The 18,673-nt window shown below is 37.2% G+C and overlaps 1 protein-coding gene across 3 annotated transcripts; it reads right to left on the bottom strand.

The window, feature by feature from the left end:
* Positions 1 to 233: 233 nt before the first annotated feature.
* Positions 234 to 16,200, bottom strand: RBM45 (RNA binding motif protein 45). Of its 3 annotated transcripts, none has more exons than XM_004768992.3 (9): positions 15,764 to 16,200; positions 11,500 to 11,622; positions 8,559 to 8,685; positions 6,354 to 6,476; positions 5,303 to 5,482; positions 2,529 to 2,658; positions 2,280 to 2,364; positions 1,911 to 2,074; positions 234 to 434 (listed from the first exon to the last, which is right to left on the bottom strand). In XM_004768992.3, exons 1-9 carry the CDS (start codon positions 16,061 to 16,063, stop codon positions 242 to 244), a joined length of 1,425 nt encoding a protein of 474 aa, XP_004769049.1. In that variant the 5' UTR covers positions 16,064 to 16,200; the 3' UTR covers positions 234 to 241. The 3 variants fall into 3 exon arrangements, with proteins under 3 accessions (XP_004769049.1, XP_004769048.1, XP_004769047.1); XM_004768991.3 differs by having other exon boundaries at positions 5,303 to 5,485; XM_004768990.3 differs by having other exon boundaries at positions 5,303 to 5,488.
* Between the last annotated feature and the right edge of the window lie 2,473 nt (positions 16,201 to 18,673).

An 18,673-nucleotide genomic window follows, 5' to 3' on the forward strand; every position in this document is an offset into this window, starting at 1 on the left:
TAGAAGGGCAAAAAATTCTCTCAGTAAACATCAAAAACATTTAAGTTTATAAAGTTCAAGTTTAAAAAACATATTATGAAATTAACCCAACCTGTGGTTTTATTAGCCAACCTTTAAGTCACAATGCTTCTAACTGACAACTTCCAAATCCCTGAAAAGAAACTCCATACATATTCTTCCTGTTATAATATCTGGCCAATGTGCTATTCAAATTCAGACTAAAAAGGGCTTACCTCAAAAATCAGTAAGTTCTTTGTCGTTTGTTAGATTCTTCTCTTGGGGAATCCGCCAGCATAACTTTAAGTCTGACTCCATTTAGGATCTTTCCATGTAAAGTAGTAATGGCATCATTGGCACTTATTCTATCTGCATATTTGGCATACCCCACGTTTTTTCCTGACACAAGGTAAACTTCGATTAGGTTACCAAAACGACTGAAACGAAGTAAAAAAAACAAAATCAAATGAAATTGATAAAAATACAACCTGATCAGTTCCACTCTTCTCCCACATCCCATCAAGTCAATCTTCCTTCTCAAGCACATGCTCTATTAGTCAAGTTCTTTTCATTCTCACTCAGGTCTCTTTCCTCATTCAGCCAGTCATTATCTTTTCCTTGGAATGCTCTAAATTCCTCACTTGTTTCCCTGCCCTCTGGGCTTGTCCCTATCTAATCTATTATTTACCTTCCTAGTGATCTTTCCAAAACACAGATATGATCATTTCCATCCGAAGGATTCCATCCAAGGTAAGGACAAACTCCCCAACATAGCCTGTGGGCTTTTCCTGAGATGGGCCTTGTCTTCTCTCCCTTCAACCTCCCTTTCAAATCCCATATTCTAACCATCTCCTTTCACATTCTCTCTTGCAGGAATAACCACCCCTACAACATCCTTTTTTCTCTAAGTTGTTTTTATCTGTTTTAATTATACATTGCTTCTTAGAGCTTTAGAAGTAGATACTTCCCTTATGTATTTCATAGCCTGGATATTCCTTTTCATAACACCAACCTCACTAGGTTGTAGTATCCTACTTACTCATTTGTCTGTCTCCTACAGGAGATAAGCTCTCAGAGGACAAGAACTACTATGTCTTATTTACATCATATGTTTGGTTTACACAATGTCTCTTGCACTTAGTATGACAACTGCCTGGCATAAAGGAAATGTTTAGGAAATAGACTACATGAATCAGTTAAATAAAAGACAAAATATTTGAACTACTGGTATTTTGTGTGACTCTTCAATGAGCTTCCTATTTTTCAAAATTTGCTAACATTGTTATAAGGCAAATAAAAAAAAGACCAAAAAGAAATAAGATTAAAGGAGTTCTATTAAAAACACAAAAATAAACAAGAGCCTTCCTTTTTCTATATTTATTATGTACTCTTACTTACAATCAAATAATTGTTTACTCAATACAATCCTTAAGGATCCAACAGAGTGCTAACAAAATAGAAATGCTGTTTTATATTTTGTTTCTATTTCTGATAGAAAATTATTTCTATAATTCAACTCTGTTCAATTGAATTACAATCACAAAGGAAAAGTTATGTAAAAAGAATTCTACAGGGCAGGTCTACGCAGATATGTATTTTCTATAAAGAAACAAATGATTTGTCCATTTTATGCATGCAACTTTTAAAAAACAATACTATGTTATTTATATCTTCAAAACAAAATAATAGGAAATTCTGTGTGGAGACTTAAGATATATAAATAATAAAGAAGAGAGAGAAATGATCATATATCTTAAAAGGTGATATAAATAGGAATTTTTTTAACTGCAGAACAAATCCTTTCTATCTGTTAAGTATTGGGTATAGAAAGTTTCAAGTTTGTGAGAGGGCTTAAATGACTGGTTTAAATAAATTATATTATAAAACGTAAATTTGTAGAATTGAAATCTTACCAGAATATATCCTCTAATACATCTAAAGGTAAAGGATGAGGATTAAACACGATAAAAAGTCTTTCTTTCACAGGAGTTTCAGGAGGGGCTTTCTTTTTGCATGATGGAAGTACAACATCTGTCTGGATTTGAGGCAACTGTGATCCAGAATTTCCTCCAAATTGCTGTTGAAGAGTTAGGTACAAAATAAGAAAAAGAAAAACTGCACTGTAAGGATTTTAAGCCAAGAGCTAAAGAGATCTATATCATTACTTCTATATGATCTTGTACTGTAGCTCTGAACAGTTTCTTACATAGGTAATAAACAAAGGCCACATTTATTTTATAACCTACTGATGTATCAGAGAGGTTAAGTTCTCATGTACTTACCAGAAATTGCTGCTGACTTGGGTTATTCCACACCATTGATGCAAGCTGTGCTGCTACCATCTGCGTTGCCATTTTTCTAAGAAGACTAAAGAATAGAACTGATGATTTACAGAAAACCAGAAACATTCAGTTTCTTACCCGTTTTGTGTGACTTCCTCACTCAAGAGGTTAACTATTTCCATTCTTATTCTTCAAGTCCTATCATGTATACCCAGAACCCTGCTTTAGACCCCCTGAGATGGTACTTACTCTGTTGCATTACTCCCATCATCAATGAAGGAAACACCTATCCGATTCCCAGGAGGGTATTGAAACCCATGTAACTTGTATTTTGCATAAATAGCTGATGCTACATTGAAATACTGAACCACTCCATGACCTAAAACAAAGTAGAGAATATCAGGAGTTAAAAAGAAAAAAAGAGGGTACCTAAAGCCTGTCTTGCCACAAAATGAAGCAATATAGAAATAGCCTGGTATCATACAACTAGTAAACACAGAGTCAAAGGGAGCAGAAAACAAAGTTTTCTTATACATACGTATAACAACTATGTTCCTACAAAGTCTAAACCAGACTTTGGCAAAAATATAAACATATTTTAAGGAAAATGTTAATTATTGGAGCAAGTTCTGCCCAATGAATTTAATTTTAAGATATGGGTGTTTCTTATATGATAGATATACCTAAAACCAGTTCTTCTTAAATTTTTATTCTTTGAAATCTGCTTTGAAATTTTAAGATTTTCCCTATCATACTGAGTAGGAAATGAAATGAGGAGAATATACAGTCTGATAAGAACATATAGTCAACAAGCTCGCTGCAGTGCTAGAGAAAGGAAAAGTGATATTGATAAAAAACCAAAAGGTAGGGAACAGAGGCTCTCAGATTAGAAGTCACATATTTCACATTTCTTTGGAGAGCTTTCAGCTAAGGAGAAAGATTTCAATTCAGGAGGGTGATGCTGAAGTGGGGGGATAATTTTATACCAGAGTCCATATATGGATAGCCCAAGAGCTTATAACAGAACCAAAAGGTTTTCATAATATATAACCTTCACATATAATATAACGTAATATAATATAATATAATATAATATAGTATAATATATATAGACTATATAACCCATATATATATATCACTTGGGGGAAACACTTGGGGGAAGACACTGCTATAATTTCATGTTCCTCTCTAAACCGAAGTACCCCAACTTTTTTTTTTTTAAAGATTTTATTTATTTATTTGACAGACAGAGATCAGAAGTAGGCAGAGAGGCAGGCAGAGAGAGAGGGAGGAAGCAGGCTCCCTGCTGAGCAGAGAGCCCGACGCGGGGCTCGATCCCAGGACCCTGAGATCATGAGCTGAGCCAAATGCAGAGGCTTTAACCTACTGATCCACCCAGGCACCCCACACCCTAACATTTTAATGAAATTAAAATTCAGAAAGCAAAGGAACATATAAAACTAATTCAGACAGAACTCTATGATGATACCTCTATTAATAAAAAGGTGTCCCAATAACACATACTTTTTATCAGACACATTCAACCAGAGAAAAGTTACAGAAGGTAAAGGAACACATTTCAACATATCAGATAAAAGGGAAAGAAATACAAAACAAACAGAATTATACATAACAACGAATGTGCCCAAAACCACAAACTGTGTGCCTTAGAATCAGAACACAGAATGATAGTCTAAGGCTGGGTTAGGGTTGGAGATGGTCCAAAGTAGGCTCAGATGGGCAGTTACACTAAAAGACTAGGGCTGGGTAGAGTAATAGTGAATTAAGTGCATGTATCTGGGTGAAGAGTGGCACCATTCCAGGCCTACCAGCCCAGATGACTTGACTCACTTTCCTACTTCCCCTTAAATCCATCACACCCTATAAGGGCTCAATCGAGTCTATCCATAGAACTAGAACAGATGCCAAGTATGACCTCTCCATACTACCCCTCGTCTCCAATTCTCTAAAGCAAACCAATAAGCTCCTGAGATTTCCTGAGTGCCCATGATGTGCCAGGACTTGCATTAGGTATTTTTACATACAGCATTCCTAATTCTTATCTAACCCTGACATAGAAGGTATTAATAATCCCCTTTTATAGATGAAGAGAGAGAGATTCAGAAGGGATAAGCAGTTTGCCAAGTTCTCAGAGCTGCATGCCAGTGCTAGGATTTGCATCTGAGTCTGATGTGAAATGGAATGCCAACCATTTTGCATTATGCCACGATAACTCCATTTTTAAGAAGCCTTAAAAAAAAAAAAAACTTAAAAAATTATGAAGATGGTTAAGCCAACACTAGATATTAGGTTTAGTTAATTAACTAGTTAGTAAGTTCAAATGGCTAATATTAGAGCCTTGCTTCAAATTTTTTTAAAAAAGATTTTACTTATTTATTTGAGAGAGAGAGAGAGGGAACATGCTGGGGGAGAGAGAGGGAGAAGCAGACTCCCTACTAAGCAGGAAGCCTGACATGGAGCTTGATACCAGAGTTCAAGACCTGAGCCAAAGGCAGATGCTTAACTAATGACTGAGCCACCCAGGCACCCCAGAGCCTTGCTTCAATTAAGACTGGGAAGAAGTAGAGAAAGAAGTAGGGCAATTAGATGCTTGAAATGAAGGGAAGGAGTTTCATTTTGGGTATAAAGTTTGGAAAAAAAAAAAAAAGAGAGAGAGAGACACTTAGGGATGAGGAGGAAACTTTGAAGGGTTTCGGAACTTTGCCTAACATTAATCAGGAGTATAGGGACCCCATTCTGAGGTCCAGTTGGTTATACAACTGGAAACAGAATGCTCCATTTTGTGGGAGTTAAAATATTTTTTAAAAATATGTGACATCGTATAAAGGAGATATATTCTCAGGGGTTTATTTGTTAAGGTATCACTGTAATTAAAAGTTTAAAACGGAGAAAAAGAAAACAAAAAATTGTCATAGAAAGAGTATTTGACATAAAAAGTGTCACTAGAGAAAAGATATTTTAACCAAACACAGTATATTAAAAAATAATAGACATTATTTTACCGTAATTAGAATAAGGATCTCGTTGAACTTCACAGTATTCCAATCCTGGTACTATATCAAAAATACTGAAAAGCTGCTCTTCAGTGAAAGGAACTCTTGATACAACTGACAAGCGTTTAGAAATAGCTTCTTGGCCTCTGTTGTCATTCTTGTCAAAACCTGAAAACTCAGATTGTTGTTCTCCAACAATATAAAAAGAAAAGTATATCTTTTAATTTCTATACATTCAAGAGTTCACTTAACATTTTAGGTTCAAGTAAGTAAGATGAGCTGTGACCAAGTCCAATGCATTTGACCAAGGCACTATATTTTGTAGCACGCTCTTGGCCATTAGCACTATCAGAAGGGATCAATGGTGTGAAAACAGACAACTCTTCCCACTGTGCTTATGACACAGAAATATAAGCAGAAATGTGTAGTATAACTTCAGAGGAATACGTTTAATATGCAAACCTGCAAAATATGGCAAGTATTTTGCCTAAAACAAAGATTATGTTAAATAATATGTATAGGACTTACTTTTATCACTCACTTCTCCCTTTTGTTAACTTCTATATTTGTCATTCCTTTCCTTTCTCTAGCCCTAATTTTAAAGCAGCAGTACCTTAGGGATAAAATCTCAGGACTCATACTGAGGGGATATCAGTATAGGTCTTTCATACTTTTTGGCCCTTACAGAGGCAGAAGTTTCCTGAAAAAACTGGCAGTGATGTAGTTTAATATTTAGATAATACCTAACTGACCACAGAAAACTATAATTGGAAATTAGAATTCTATAAACAATGCTTATATATTGTATTATATATTATATACAAAATGCTTATATAATGTACAATTTCCAATTGGTTTTCTATGTTACACATAGCGTTAAATATGCAAGTGTTAAATATTAAGACCATGAGGAGTCATGACAAACTTACCAAAAAAACCCCACATTAATTTTTATTCACTAAGTGAGATTTACAGACTACTTATAAAAGAATATTTTATAAAATCCAAATCTGACTGTATATATTACATACACTATTAAAAGAAAGGATAGCTTACTCACCAAATGGAAACATATTTACTCTAGGTTCATGTCCCAATGTCTCCTGCCTCATGTTACTGTAATAGTCTTGTTCCGAGGACTCAGATGCTTTATTTTTAGGTTCAGCCAAGATTGCCCTAAAACCTGAAAAAGAGAATCTATGACTTTCAAAGTTCACAGCAAATTTAGCACACCTGCAAATATACTTTATTGCTAGTGCTTGACTTAGCTTTAGAACTATAATTGTACAAAACAAAATCTATGCAAAGGCCATCTGTACCACACCTACTTCTTTTTGGAAGATGGTAAAAAATAAATAAAAAGAGCAAGAATCTCAAGTTATGGTCAAGGCAGACACTGAAGATCAGTAGTTCTACCCTATCCTTTCCAGTCTCCTCCCTATTACAAATAACATCCTGGTTTGTTCCCCTGGCTCAATATCAAAATCCTGTAGGGCTCTTCACATTCAACCTGTCAGCAAGATTCTTCCTTTGAAATACACTTACAAGATGTCTTTTACTCTAGCTTCCCTGCCTTTGTTTCTAAGTCAGATTCCCTTCAATTAATTCCAGCAACTCATTAACTGGTCTCTTTGCCTCTGGATCAAAGGTTTTAAGTAGGGGTTTGAAGATGAAATTCAAATAAGTGGGAAGATTCCATGAACTCTCTGAAACTTTAAACAATACACTTACGTATATGTGCACATGGGCATATTTCAAAGAGGGTTCAGAGCTTTCATCATATTATTCAGTGGCTCCAAAAAGGATAAAACCAAGTCACTCTGAATTCTTTCTCTGAAAATCCATCCCTGATACTGTGGTTAGAGCAACTGTCCTGAAACAGTTATTTTTCTCCTTTTAAAGCAGTCTACAACGGAATCCTGAGGTTGAACTCTTCATAACCTCCCATGTATGGTGTCAATGGTGTTAATTAACTTTGTCTCCTAATTTCTCAATAGGATTAATTAGGCCTTATTCAGACTTTTGCCTTCACAGTATTAAGCAAAGACATGTTTACCCCCAGCTCTGTGCCTTTGTTAACACTGCTCTCACCTTCTGTCCTGTACTCTATACCAGATGTCAATCTTACCTCTAGAAGTGTTCTCATGTCCTCAATGCACTTGTTTCTCACCACTGCTGGACTATACCACATATTTTTGAACATTTTCTCATTTGGCTAATTTCTATTGAGTCTATTATAAACAGCAGTTTCTTTGATAGAGATCTCAATAAATCTTTACAGAGGGTCTATAACTGTACTAGGTACTAGGAATGAGAGAAACAAATAAAACACTCCCTGCTTTCAAAGAGCTTTTTAAAAAAGTCTTCTATAATTCTTTATTTTTTGCCTATTAGAGCTTGGCTACCCAAAATAATTAAGTTCCTTAAAAGCTATAAATTTATTCCCTTTGTATCTTTTTACTTAACATATTGCTGAGTATACCACAGGTACTCAATTAATGCTGGCTGGTTGAGAAATACAGAAGGATCTGAGAGGAAATTTTGATATGTACCTCAGGGTTATTTAAGAATTCTACTGATCAGGATTAATTCTTTCTAGTACATATAGATCTTTATAATATCCTAAAACCTACTAATTTAACTAATCCTCATTTCTAAAGGTCACTATAACTAGGAGTGTGACAAAAAGGATATTTTCCTTGGCTGCTTTAAAATTCTTATTCTTCATTATATACAGCAGTAACAGCACAAAATCCAATTAATGTCAGTCTACCTCAAAATTAACCTAATATATATTTAGTTACCTATGTAGGCAAAATTTATACTAAGTCCCATCCTTAACCTTTATGTTTACTAGCATATACTTAATTCTATTTAAGGTGTAGTTTAAATATGAACAAATATACCAGAAAACTTGAGGTTTTTTTAAATAAAGAAAAAAAATTTTTTTAAAGCTGGAAAGGGTAAGTCAATTTTTTAAATTTTAAATTACTATAGGAATAATAACCAAAATGTGCCAACAGTATTTTCACTTGCTAAGTTAATGCAGTTGCTCATATTTCTCTTCAAGATAGTGTCTCAATCAAAACTTAATCACAATCCCAAAATAATTTTCATCCTAGGTATATACATATATTTAAATTCGCATTGCTAGGATTAAATTAGCAAGTGTGCTTATTAGTAAAACCACATGTTAAATTCAGTTATTTAGAATAATTAAAAGTTTTTAAAAAGTCTTTAACATGTTAAATGAACACATCCTTACTTCGATCACAGTTTTCTATTGCTTGGGCAGCCTGTGATGGTTTTAAGTATCGAACATAGCCCAAACCTTTACTTTCTCCAGTTACTTTATTCTTAATAATGCTGCAATACTCGATATCTCCATAAACCTGTAAGAGTTAAAAGAAATGATCGTAGAGGAGTCAAAATCAATAATTGAACAGATTATTTCAGAACTTAAAGTTTATTTGTGCCCCTTATTTGCAAAACTAGAAATCAGAATTAGAATTTACAGCCATTTTTAATAATAGAATCAAAATGTTACAAACTAAAGAGGCATTAGAAAAAGAGCCATACTAACAATATAAGCGAATAATAACATAACCAAAATAATGATTTTCATTTTCATTTGCTGAACATTTGCTTTACATACATTACCTTATTGCTACAATAATCCCTCAGGGATATATGTATAATATGTATGTGTGTATAGATATACACATACCTAATATTTATGTATACACTAATATATATTATATATATTATACTATTTATTTCACAGACAAAGAAACTAGGTCTTTGAGAATCAAATAATTTGCCTATGTCATGGAGGGCGAGTAAGAATGTGTAAATGGTTTTGAAAGCTTCAAAGTCTTGGTCAGTGGTGATTATAAGCTGAAATTAAACCTTCTATATCCAAATTTTTGCTCAGTTCCTTTTTTTATTAAAAATATTTTATTTATTAATTTGACAGAGATCACAAATAGGCAGAAAGGCAGGCAGAGAGGGAGGGGGAAGCAGGCTCCCTGCCGGGGAGCAGGGCTCCATCCCAGGATCCTGGGATCATGACCTGAGCTGAAGGCAGAAGCTTTAACCCACTGAGCCACCCAGGTGCCCCTGCTCAGTGCCTTATTAACTGAGCAGGGGCACCTGGTAGTGTTTAGTTATCCTCTCTGTGTCTCTTTACCTGCTAAATGGGGCTAAAAGTTGTACCTACTTCAAAGGGTAATTTTAAGAGTTAAATGAAGGGCACCAGGGTGGCTCAGTTGTTAGGTGTCTGCCTTCAGCTAAGAGTTAAAGGAACTAATAGACCTGAAGTGTCTGGGATACACTAAACATTAGCTATAGCTGTTTGCCTTCTCACAGGATGTAACTGTGTATTCCTTTAAAGAAGAGCTTCTCAAAGTATATCACTAAAACACTAGCGTGCTCAGAAAGTCAATTCTATGGAGATATATGGGATATATATTCTTAGTGTTTATTATTTATTTTTTAAAAGATTTTATTTATTTATTGTTTAGAGAGAGACTGCATGTGTGCGAGCAGGGGGAGGGGCAGAGAGAGGGCGAGAGAAAATCTACAGCAGACTCCGAGCTGAGTGAGGAGCCTGACACAGAGCCTGATGCCAGGGCTCCATCTCACAAACTGGAGATCATGACTTGAGCCAAAGTCAAGAGTCAGATGCTTAACCAACTGAGCCACCCAGGCGCCCCCTTAGTGTTTATTATTTATTTCATAAAATTCTCATGTAATCAATTAACAACTTAATTATTATACCTTTGGATAAAAATGTCGTATTTGTTCACTCAGAAAAAGGTAAAAAGTTCTTACTATTGGAGGAAGTTTGGAATATATACGTTTGGTAGCTGTTACTTTTTCAACTCTTGGGGTAGGACAGAGAAAGTTCGGAAATTACTTTTTACTATTTGTTTCTTTTCTTCCTTGCTTGTTGCCTACCTGATTTAGTATTGGGAAACTTAGTAGAAAACGGATAAAAAATTAAAACTCAAAATAATTTAAGAATTGATTTTTAATAATTTTTGTAGAAGTATATCATGTATATAAAAGTCAATGGCTAAAAAGAAATTTAAAATTATCTTTAAATTTCACTGAATATAATCTTGCTATATGGTTTAGAGCTGTAGTTTTTTTTCCCCCTTTATTTTTTTTTGTTATTATTTTTTAAGATTTTATTTATTTATTTGACACAGAGAGAGAGATCACAAGCAGGCAGAGAGGCAGACAGAGAGAGAGGGGGAAGCAGGCTCCCTACCAAGCAGAGAACCCGATGCGGGGCTTGATCCCAGGACCCTGAGACCATGACCTGAGCCGAAGGCAGAGGCTTAACCCTCTGGGCCACCCAGGTACCCCTTTTTTCCCCTTTAAATAGAACTCCTTCAGGGGCACCTGGATGGCTCAGATGGTTAAAAGTCTGCGGCTCAGGCCTTGGGATTGAGCCCCATGCTGCATTCCCAGCTCAGCGGGGATCTGCTTTTCCATCTCCCGCTGCCTCTCCCCCTGCTTGTGTCCTTTCTCCCTCTCTCTCTCAAATGAATAAATAAAATCTTTAAAAATAAATAAAATAAATAAATAAAACTCCTCCTAAGGCTTAATTTTAGGACTAATATTCCATAAAGGATGAGCCTTTCTGTGAATAAGTACATCAACATGCCATAGGCTTAGAATAAATACTAGATAATATGGTTCACACACTCAGGCTTACTTGACTTCCCTCAATGTGAGAGCAACAGAGTGGTGAGAGGGTACTTTGAAAGTGTAAAGACCAAGAGCAGCTTCCAGATTCAGACAGCCTGGGTTTAAATCTTTGTCCACCACCTATTGGATATGTGACCTACTTTAAAACTCCAGGCTTTATTTTCCTGAATCCGTGTTTTCCTTAAAGGGGGAGAAAACACCATCATTCATATTTTCCACTTATTTACTTATTTATTTAGTTTATTCTAGGTTTAATATTTTAAAAGTAGATGGAAATAGAGGACTTAAAACAGTTATATATTTATTTAGTTTATTCTAACTTTAATATTTTAAAACTAGATGGAAATAGATGACTTAAAAACAGTTATTTAATTCTCTAGCATCAATCTAACGACATAACACAAACAACACTTAAGATTTAGTAACCATACAACCAGTTTAGGATTCTAAGTTACCACAGATGCTAGTTGATTAGAAAACATAAGTACCTTAAATTTTTCCCGGAGATCTTCTTCTGTGTAGGACTTTGGTATCATAACGAATATTCTTGTGAGTTCTTCATCTTCAACATCGCGATGACTTCCAGATGACCTGGACTGAGCAATGAAAACCTAAGAAACAAAATCCCAAAAATAATGGTTAACTGTTTTCCTATTTCTTACGTACACTTACTTCATTATTATTATGAGATTCACGTTAGGATAAACACAATGTAATAGGATTTTGTCGAAAGTTTTTTTAAAGTAATCTTTACTGCAATGGGGTTTTTTTTCTTTTCTTTTCTTTTTTTTTTTTTTTTTTTATGAGATAATACCAATGTCTGCATTGTTTTTTCCAAATGTATTTTACTTTTGCACTTTGGTTTACCAAGAGCAAGTCAGTGCACTGAAAAAGAATGTGTACTCTGCAATAGCTGAGTATAGGGTCCAATAAATGCCAACTACAGTGATTAAAGTGTAAGTATCACATCTTTACTAATTTTGTCTAGGTGTTCCATCAGATACTAAGAGAGGAGTATAAAAAACTGATTGTGAATTTTTCTTTCTCCTCTTAGTTCTATACAATAATGCTTCTTGTATTTTGAAACTATATTATTGGCTTCATAAACATGTGGGATCATTATGTACTTCTGACTGTCATTTTTATTCCCATGAAATTGCCCTATCTCTGTTAATACTTCTTGTGTTGAACACCATTTTGTATGACATTACAAAAGCTTTTTCTATCCTTTCACTTTCAACCACTTTGTATCTTTATACTTTACATGTCTCTGTTAAACAGTACTTAGTTTGGTTTTTCTTTTTTTTAACAAACCCTGATAATCTCTGCCTTTAATTGGCATGTTTAGTCTACTTATATTTAATGTAATCATTGATATAGTTGGGTTTAAGTCTACAATGTATTTATTTTTAATTGTCTTCTTTTTAATATGAACCTTTAAAAAAGTAGCATATTCATATTCTGGATAATCTCAGTGATCAAGTGATTTATGTGAGCAAGAAAATGCACCGGACTACCTAAGGCTCCATTTTCTACTATTAGCAATTTACTTTTACTGAAACATCATCTGTGACATTAGGTAACTCAGATTATTATTATTACTTGGATTATGATATGAGATTATTACTTACTACTTTATAAAATTGTTACAGTTTTATATTATCCTAAAGGAATGTTAAAATCTCTAACTAGGATTGTGATTTATAGAGCTATAAGGATAAGAATTTTAATGACTAGTTTTGTTTTTGATAACTTGAAGACATGTAATAAAATTAACATAAATCACCACACAAAGCCCTTAAGGTTTCTTTTTTCTTCTTCTACTTTAAAGTGGGAGTGAAGGCTGTATACCATTGAAATGGAATTCCAAAGGCGGCAGCAACCCAGAGGACTGAGACTTATAAAAGTCATGAGATTTCAAAAGTACTGAAACAGAAGATTGTATATTTGCTTAGAAAACAGCTGTCGTAGAGGTGTAGGACCTTTTTTACAAGATACAGCTGGAGACATATTTCTAAATGAGTCTACTGTTACTCCCTCAATAAACTTATGCTATATGCCAAGCAGTGTATGAGGTATTAGTAATACAGTACTAAGCAATACAAAAATGACCCACTAGAAAGTCAGTCTTGGGGATATATCACTAGTGAATGATTAGTAGAAAAATGAAATAGGAAACCTTTATGAAAATAAGAAGAAACAGGGAAAAGAAAGAGTCTCAAGTAAGATTTGAGACCAGAGGTGTCATCAGATCACAAACTTCTAAATTTTAGAAGACTGGAGTGTTTCAAATTTCCAATAAGGCAGGCAGTGTCTGAGAAGAACACATATATAAGATTTCTCCCGAGACTTTATGTTCACAGTACAAGCTCTAAATAAGAGGCATTCTTGCAGAGCTGAAGATAATGTTGTTGGTCGCAGAATAATTCTTACTTAACCAGTCTTCTGGCTGTAGGCCTAAGGCTATAATTTTCTATGTGTCTTACAGATCCTTTGGAACTTTGCAAAAGCAAACTACACGAGAGAAGTTGAAGCTGAATTAAATTAACTGGAAGTACAGAAGAAATAAAAACAAACACAAGTAAAAAACTACAATCCAGTGGAAGACAGACCCAAGCTGAACCCACTGAAAATGAACTTAGACTGCCTAGCTTGGTCCTGCACTGCAACAAACTTCTGGCTAAAACTGAGTGGACCAAAATGTGAAAAAACAACTTAAACTTTAGTTATTTGGGGGAATAACTTTTCTGTGGCTAAAAGGGAGGGTGCATTTCAGTGCTGGGACTTTCACTTCTCTTGCAGGAATTTAATCAAGAAAAGGGAATTACATAGGTTTAAGATTTGGGGCATTTTTTGGGTTGTCCACAGACCTCTGTGGTTATACTCAAAGTAAAAAACCCTCTCTGGCTAATTTAATTAGAAGGGGATAAAATTATCAATCTAGGACAGGAGTCAGCAAACCATAGCCTCCTGTTTCTCTACAGCCCATGATCTAAAAATTGTTTTTACATTTAATTTATTTATTTTTAAAATATTTCATTTACTTATTTGACTAAGAGAGAGACAGCAAGAGAAGGAACACAAGCAGGGGGAGTGGGAGAAGGAGTAGCAGGTCTCCTGCTGAGCAGGGAGCCCAATGTGATGTGGGCTCAATTGATCCAGGACCCTGTGATCATGAACTGAGGCAAAGGCAGAGGCCCAACGACTGAGCCACCCAGACGTCCCTGTTTTTACATTTTTAAAGGGCTGTTAAAAACAACAAATAGGTTGGGGCACCTGAATGGCTCAGTGGATTAAAGCCTCAGCGGGGAGCCTGCTTCCCCCTCACTCTGCCTACTTGTGATCTCTGTCAAACAAATAAATAAAATCTTTAGGAAAAACAACAACAACAACAAATAGGTCACAGAGACTGTATGTGGCTCACAACGCCTAAAATATTTACTATCTGTCCTCTTACGTAAAAAGTTTGTCAACCCCTGATCTACCATATGCTGTGGACTTACAATAAATTTTATTAATGACCTGTTCTATTCCATTTCAGAGAGTTGGGGAAGTGGAAATAAAGGGAATGTCTATGGTCTACTGTAATGCTGATATACTCCTAGGCTCCTTCTCTTTTTGTGGATAGAGGGATAGGCAAGACCTCCGGAGACTGATGTATCTCTCAGTCTTTCACTTGTGTAAGTCAATATGAATAATATTCTTACCAGTTTTCTGTAGTAAATGGGAGGAAGAAAAGGAAAAAAAACGTCAAGGAAGAAGGGAATTTTGCAGAAGTCTCCAACAGGTGAGGATACTGTTGAAGTAACTGGCAGAGCCTCAGGATCGGGTCCGGAACTGGGTTCACAGCTAGTAAGGAATGCCACTGTGGCTACTACTGACCATAAGGATATACCGAGGGCCTATCTTTTGCCAAGCACTGCGCTAAAAGCATAGATTAAGTCAAGTAACTCTCAAAAATCATCCTTCCTGCCACTTGCCGGTCATCTTAATTTTACACAAGTTTAAGTGCTGAAACAATATAAATGCCTCCAGGGTGAACTAAGAGTAGACAAAGAAGCATTTAGTAACAATACAACCATACTGCCATCACGATGACTTGGCCCTGCTTAAGGCAGGTTACTTTGGTTGCTTTCAAAGAAAAGTGGCAATAACAAAACGGAAGGTATTACTACTTTCACAAAGAGGGCTTAGTTAAGATCTTAAAAAACACAAAAGCGTGACAAACGGGCAACAGCAGCAGTTAGAGTCACCTTCAAACACTATTTACATGTACCCTTTCGTCTGGTACTGGGCAAACGCCCAACACCAGAGAGGCCACAGTTTAACACACTTTTATCAAGTGGTTAAGCTCAGTAGTATCCTGAAGAAAAGCAAAAAAAAAAAAAAAAAAAAAAAATTAAAAACCAAAACGAAAACAAAGACGCCCGTGTTTTATGGAAACGGGGTTCTAAGACTGGAGCTTCAGGAGTGGGCGGTGGAGTCCAGGGCTCCGGAGTAGTGACAGCACAGAGGGGGCAGGTCCAGTCATTGCAGCTCTGATGCCCAAGTCCGGGCGGTCGCTCTGCCCGCACCGCCCAAACCCCGCACCCCTGTCGCGAACGCCATCCTCCCGCCCCCGGAAGACCAGGTGCTGCCCAGGCCGCCCCAGGGAGCGGATGTATTACTTCGACCCCACGCTGACACAGCCTCAGGCGCGGGAGGCCCCACCCCTACCCACTCGCGCGAGGACCCCAACCCGGGCACCAGCACCTTGATGGGCTTGGTGTCGTTGGGGCTGAGGCACTGGCCGTGCATTTCCTCCATGGCCCTGCAGGCCTGCGAGCTGCGGGCAAACTTGACGAAGGCGATGCCCTTGGACTCCTTAGTGTGCTTGTCCCGCACCACCCAGATGTCCTGGATCTCGCCGAAGGGCGAGAAGCGCTCCCTCAGCACCGACTCCGGCGTGTACTTGCTGATCACCAGGAAGATGCGGCTGTTGGGCGGCTCGTCCAGGCTGTCCACGCCCGGGCGGAAGCCTCCGCCGCTCGCACAGCTGCCTGCTTCGTCCATGGCGCTCCGCCCCGGGGCGGGAGCCAGATCCGGGTCCCCTTAAGGTCTCCTCGCTGCCACCGGGCCCGCCACCGCCGCTCCCGCACAGCCAGCCGTTGCGGGTCCGGCGCTCCGCTTCCGGAAGACGCAAGAGTCGGGCGCCGGACCAGCGTCTGGTACCAGCTTCCGGGGAGCGGCCTGCAGCGCCCCCTAGCGATGCGGGGTGGTGGGGATGCCGACCTGGTCCGGGAGCCCAATCTCGCAGAAACGAGGCTCACATGTCTGGAGTGCCATCCGCATTGCCTGTGGCCAGAACAGCCCTTTCGGGTGCACAGGCTTTCCCAGCGCTGGATTTATTCCCACCCATAGAGCCCAAGCATTCTCCCCCCAAAACTTGCCATCTTCGCTATGAGCTGAGTAGAAGACCACTATAGGATAGTAAAAAACCCTATAGTCTTATTTGAGATCATCCAATTCGAGCCTCATTTGTTGAGAAAATTGAGATAAGGAAATCGAGGCCTTTGGACTAGCCAAAGACAGTAGGGATACAAATAACAGAGCCAAAACCAGAACCAGGTCCGTCTGCTGATGTGCTCAACTCCCACAAGCACCCCTGGGGATTTGAGGGCTGAAAGGGTGGACTGCTCAGCTATAGGGACTAGGAGAAATCTCAAGGAGAAGCAAAGGAGAATGCTTACTGATTTCTAAGGCTTCTTGTTAAAGGGACTTGAAGACAGGTCAGTGGGAAACCTAGCAAAAATCCAGAAACAAGATCTGGATTTTGTAGTGGAGTTGGAATAAAATGAAAAGAATGAAACTGAATGTGGTCTAGGAGCAGAACTCATTGAATGCTCAAGTCCAGGTTGCAAAAATTAGGGTTGCTTTGAGCTTAAACATATAAGTATTATTTATTGTGTGCCAATTGTGTGCCAGCTCTGTCTAAGGAGCTACATACACCATAAGGAAAAGGAAAAACATGTTCCCTGTCCTCATAGAGCTTTCTTCTATTGTGGAAAAATTACATGTAAATATATAGTGCAAAATAATGTCGGATTGTGTTAAATGGTTTTGCCACTGAACTGTGTGGTTTAGATAACTTACTTCATATTTCCAACTTCAGTTTCCTCAGCTGCAAGGAGAAATAATATTGCCTACTAAATGGGGTAGTTATTAAGCTCAGTTAATTCATCCATTTATTTAAGGACTGAATGTTTCTGACTGTCTACTGTGTGTTGGGCACTGTGCTTTACTCAAGTGATATGGTATTAAACAAAATGATCCTTCTCTTTCTCTTATGAAATTAATAGATTGGGCTTATATATTTAGGATTTTATGAAATAATATATATGGAACTCATAGCTTAAGGATCAGATGAGCTAATATGTCTACAATGCCATCTTCGTTATAAGCTGAGTAGAAGACCACTATAGGATAAAGTTAAAAACCCTATGGTCTTATTTGAGATCATCCAATTTGAGCCTCATTTGTTGAGAAAATTGAGATGAGGAAATCGAGGCAATGGAGGAAATGGAGATGAATTTTCTTGTTCCTTTTGACCAGGGTAATCCACTCTCACACTTTTTATATTGTATACTTGTATGGTCAGGGACTGTGGGTTCTTACTCTGGCTTTAGCACAAAAGATTGTGATAATTTTTCCTCGCATTACATCCTGTATCTGTAAAGTAAGGACTCTGTTTACCCTGGATCTTAGCAAGTTAGAGAAGTATCTTGTTTTAATTTTTCACTTTTCTTTATGTTACTCAAACCAATCAAAGTGAATAAAAACAATGTGGCAGTGTTAATAATTTTTTTTTTTTTTTTTTTTTTTTTTTTTTTTTGCAATTTTCTTCCTCGATTTTTTTTTTTTTTTTTTTTTTTTGTCTTTTAAAGATTTTTTTTTTTTATTTTTTATAAACATATATTTTTATCCCCAGGGGTACAGGTCTGTGAATCACCAGGTTTACACACTTCACAGCACTCACCAAATCACATACCCTCCCCAATGTCCATAATCCCACCCCCTTCTCCCAAACCCCCTCCCCCCGGCAACCCTCAGTTTGTTTTGTGAGATTAAGAGTCACTTATGGTTTGTCTCCCTCCCAATCCCATCTTGTTTCATTTATTCTTCTTCTACCCACTTAAGCCTCCATGTTGCATCACCACTTCCTCATATCAGGGAGATCATATGATAGTTGTCTTTCTCTGCTTGACTTATTTCGCTAAGCATGATACGCTCTAGTTCCATCCATGTTGTTGCAAATGGCAAGATTTCATTTCTTTTGATGGCTGCATAGTATTCCATTGTGTATATATACCACATCTTCTTGATCCATTCATCTGTTGATGGACATCTAGGTTCTTTCCATAGTTTGGCTATTGTGGACATTGCTGCTATAAACATTCGGGTGCATGTGTCCCTTTGGATCACTACATTTGTATCTTTAGGGTAAATACCCAATAGTGCAATTGCTGGGTCATAGGGCAGTTCTATTTTCAACATTTTGAGGAACCTCCATGCTGTTTTCCAGAGTGGCTGCACCAGCTTGCATTCCCACCAACAGTGTAGGAGGGTTCCCCTTTCTCCACATCCTCGCCAGCATCTGTCATTTCCTGACTTGTTGATTTTAGC

This window comes from Mustela putorius, unplaced genomic scaffold (assembly GCF_011764305.1).
Source record: "Mustela putorius furo isolate JIRA1106 unplaced genomic scaffold, ASM1176430v1.1 tig00003869_pilon_pilon_pilon, whole genome shotgun sequence".
Lineage (NCBI taxonomy): Eukaryota > Metazoa > Chordata > Mammalia > Carnivora > Mustelidae > Mustela > Mustela putorius.

Excerpts from the sequence above, each read along its gene's own strand:
- RBM45 (XM_004768990.3), bottom strand. The coding sequence starts at position 16,063 with ATGGACGAAGCAGGCAGCTGTGCGAGCGGCGGAGGCTTCCGCCCGGGC. Across the intron at positions 2,365-2,528 it reads GATGGGAGTAATGCAACAGA|TCTTCTTAGAAAAATGGCAA; the intron begins GTAAGTACCATC and ends TCTATTCTTTAG. Across the intron at positions 2,075-2,279 it reads CAAGTCAGCAGCAATTTCTG|CAATTTGGAGGAAATTCTGG; the intron begins GTAAGTACATGA and ends ACTCTTCAACAG.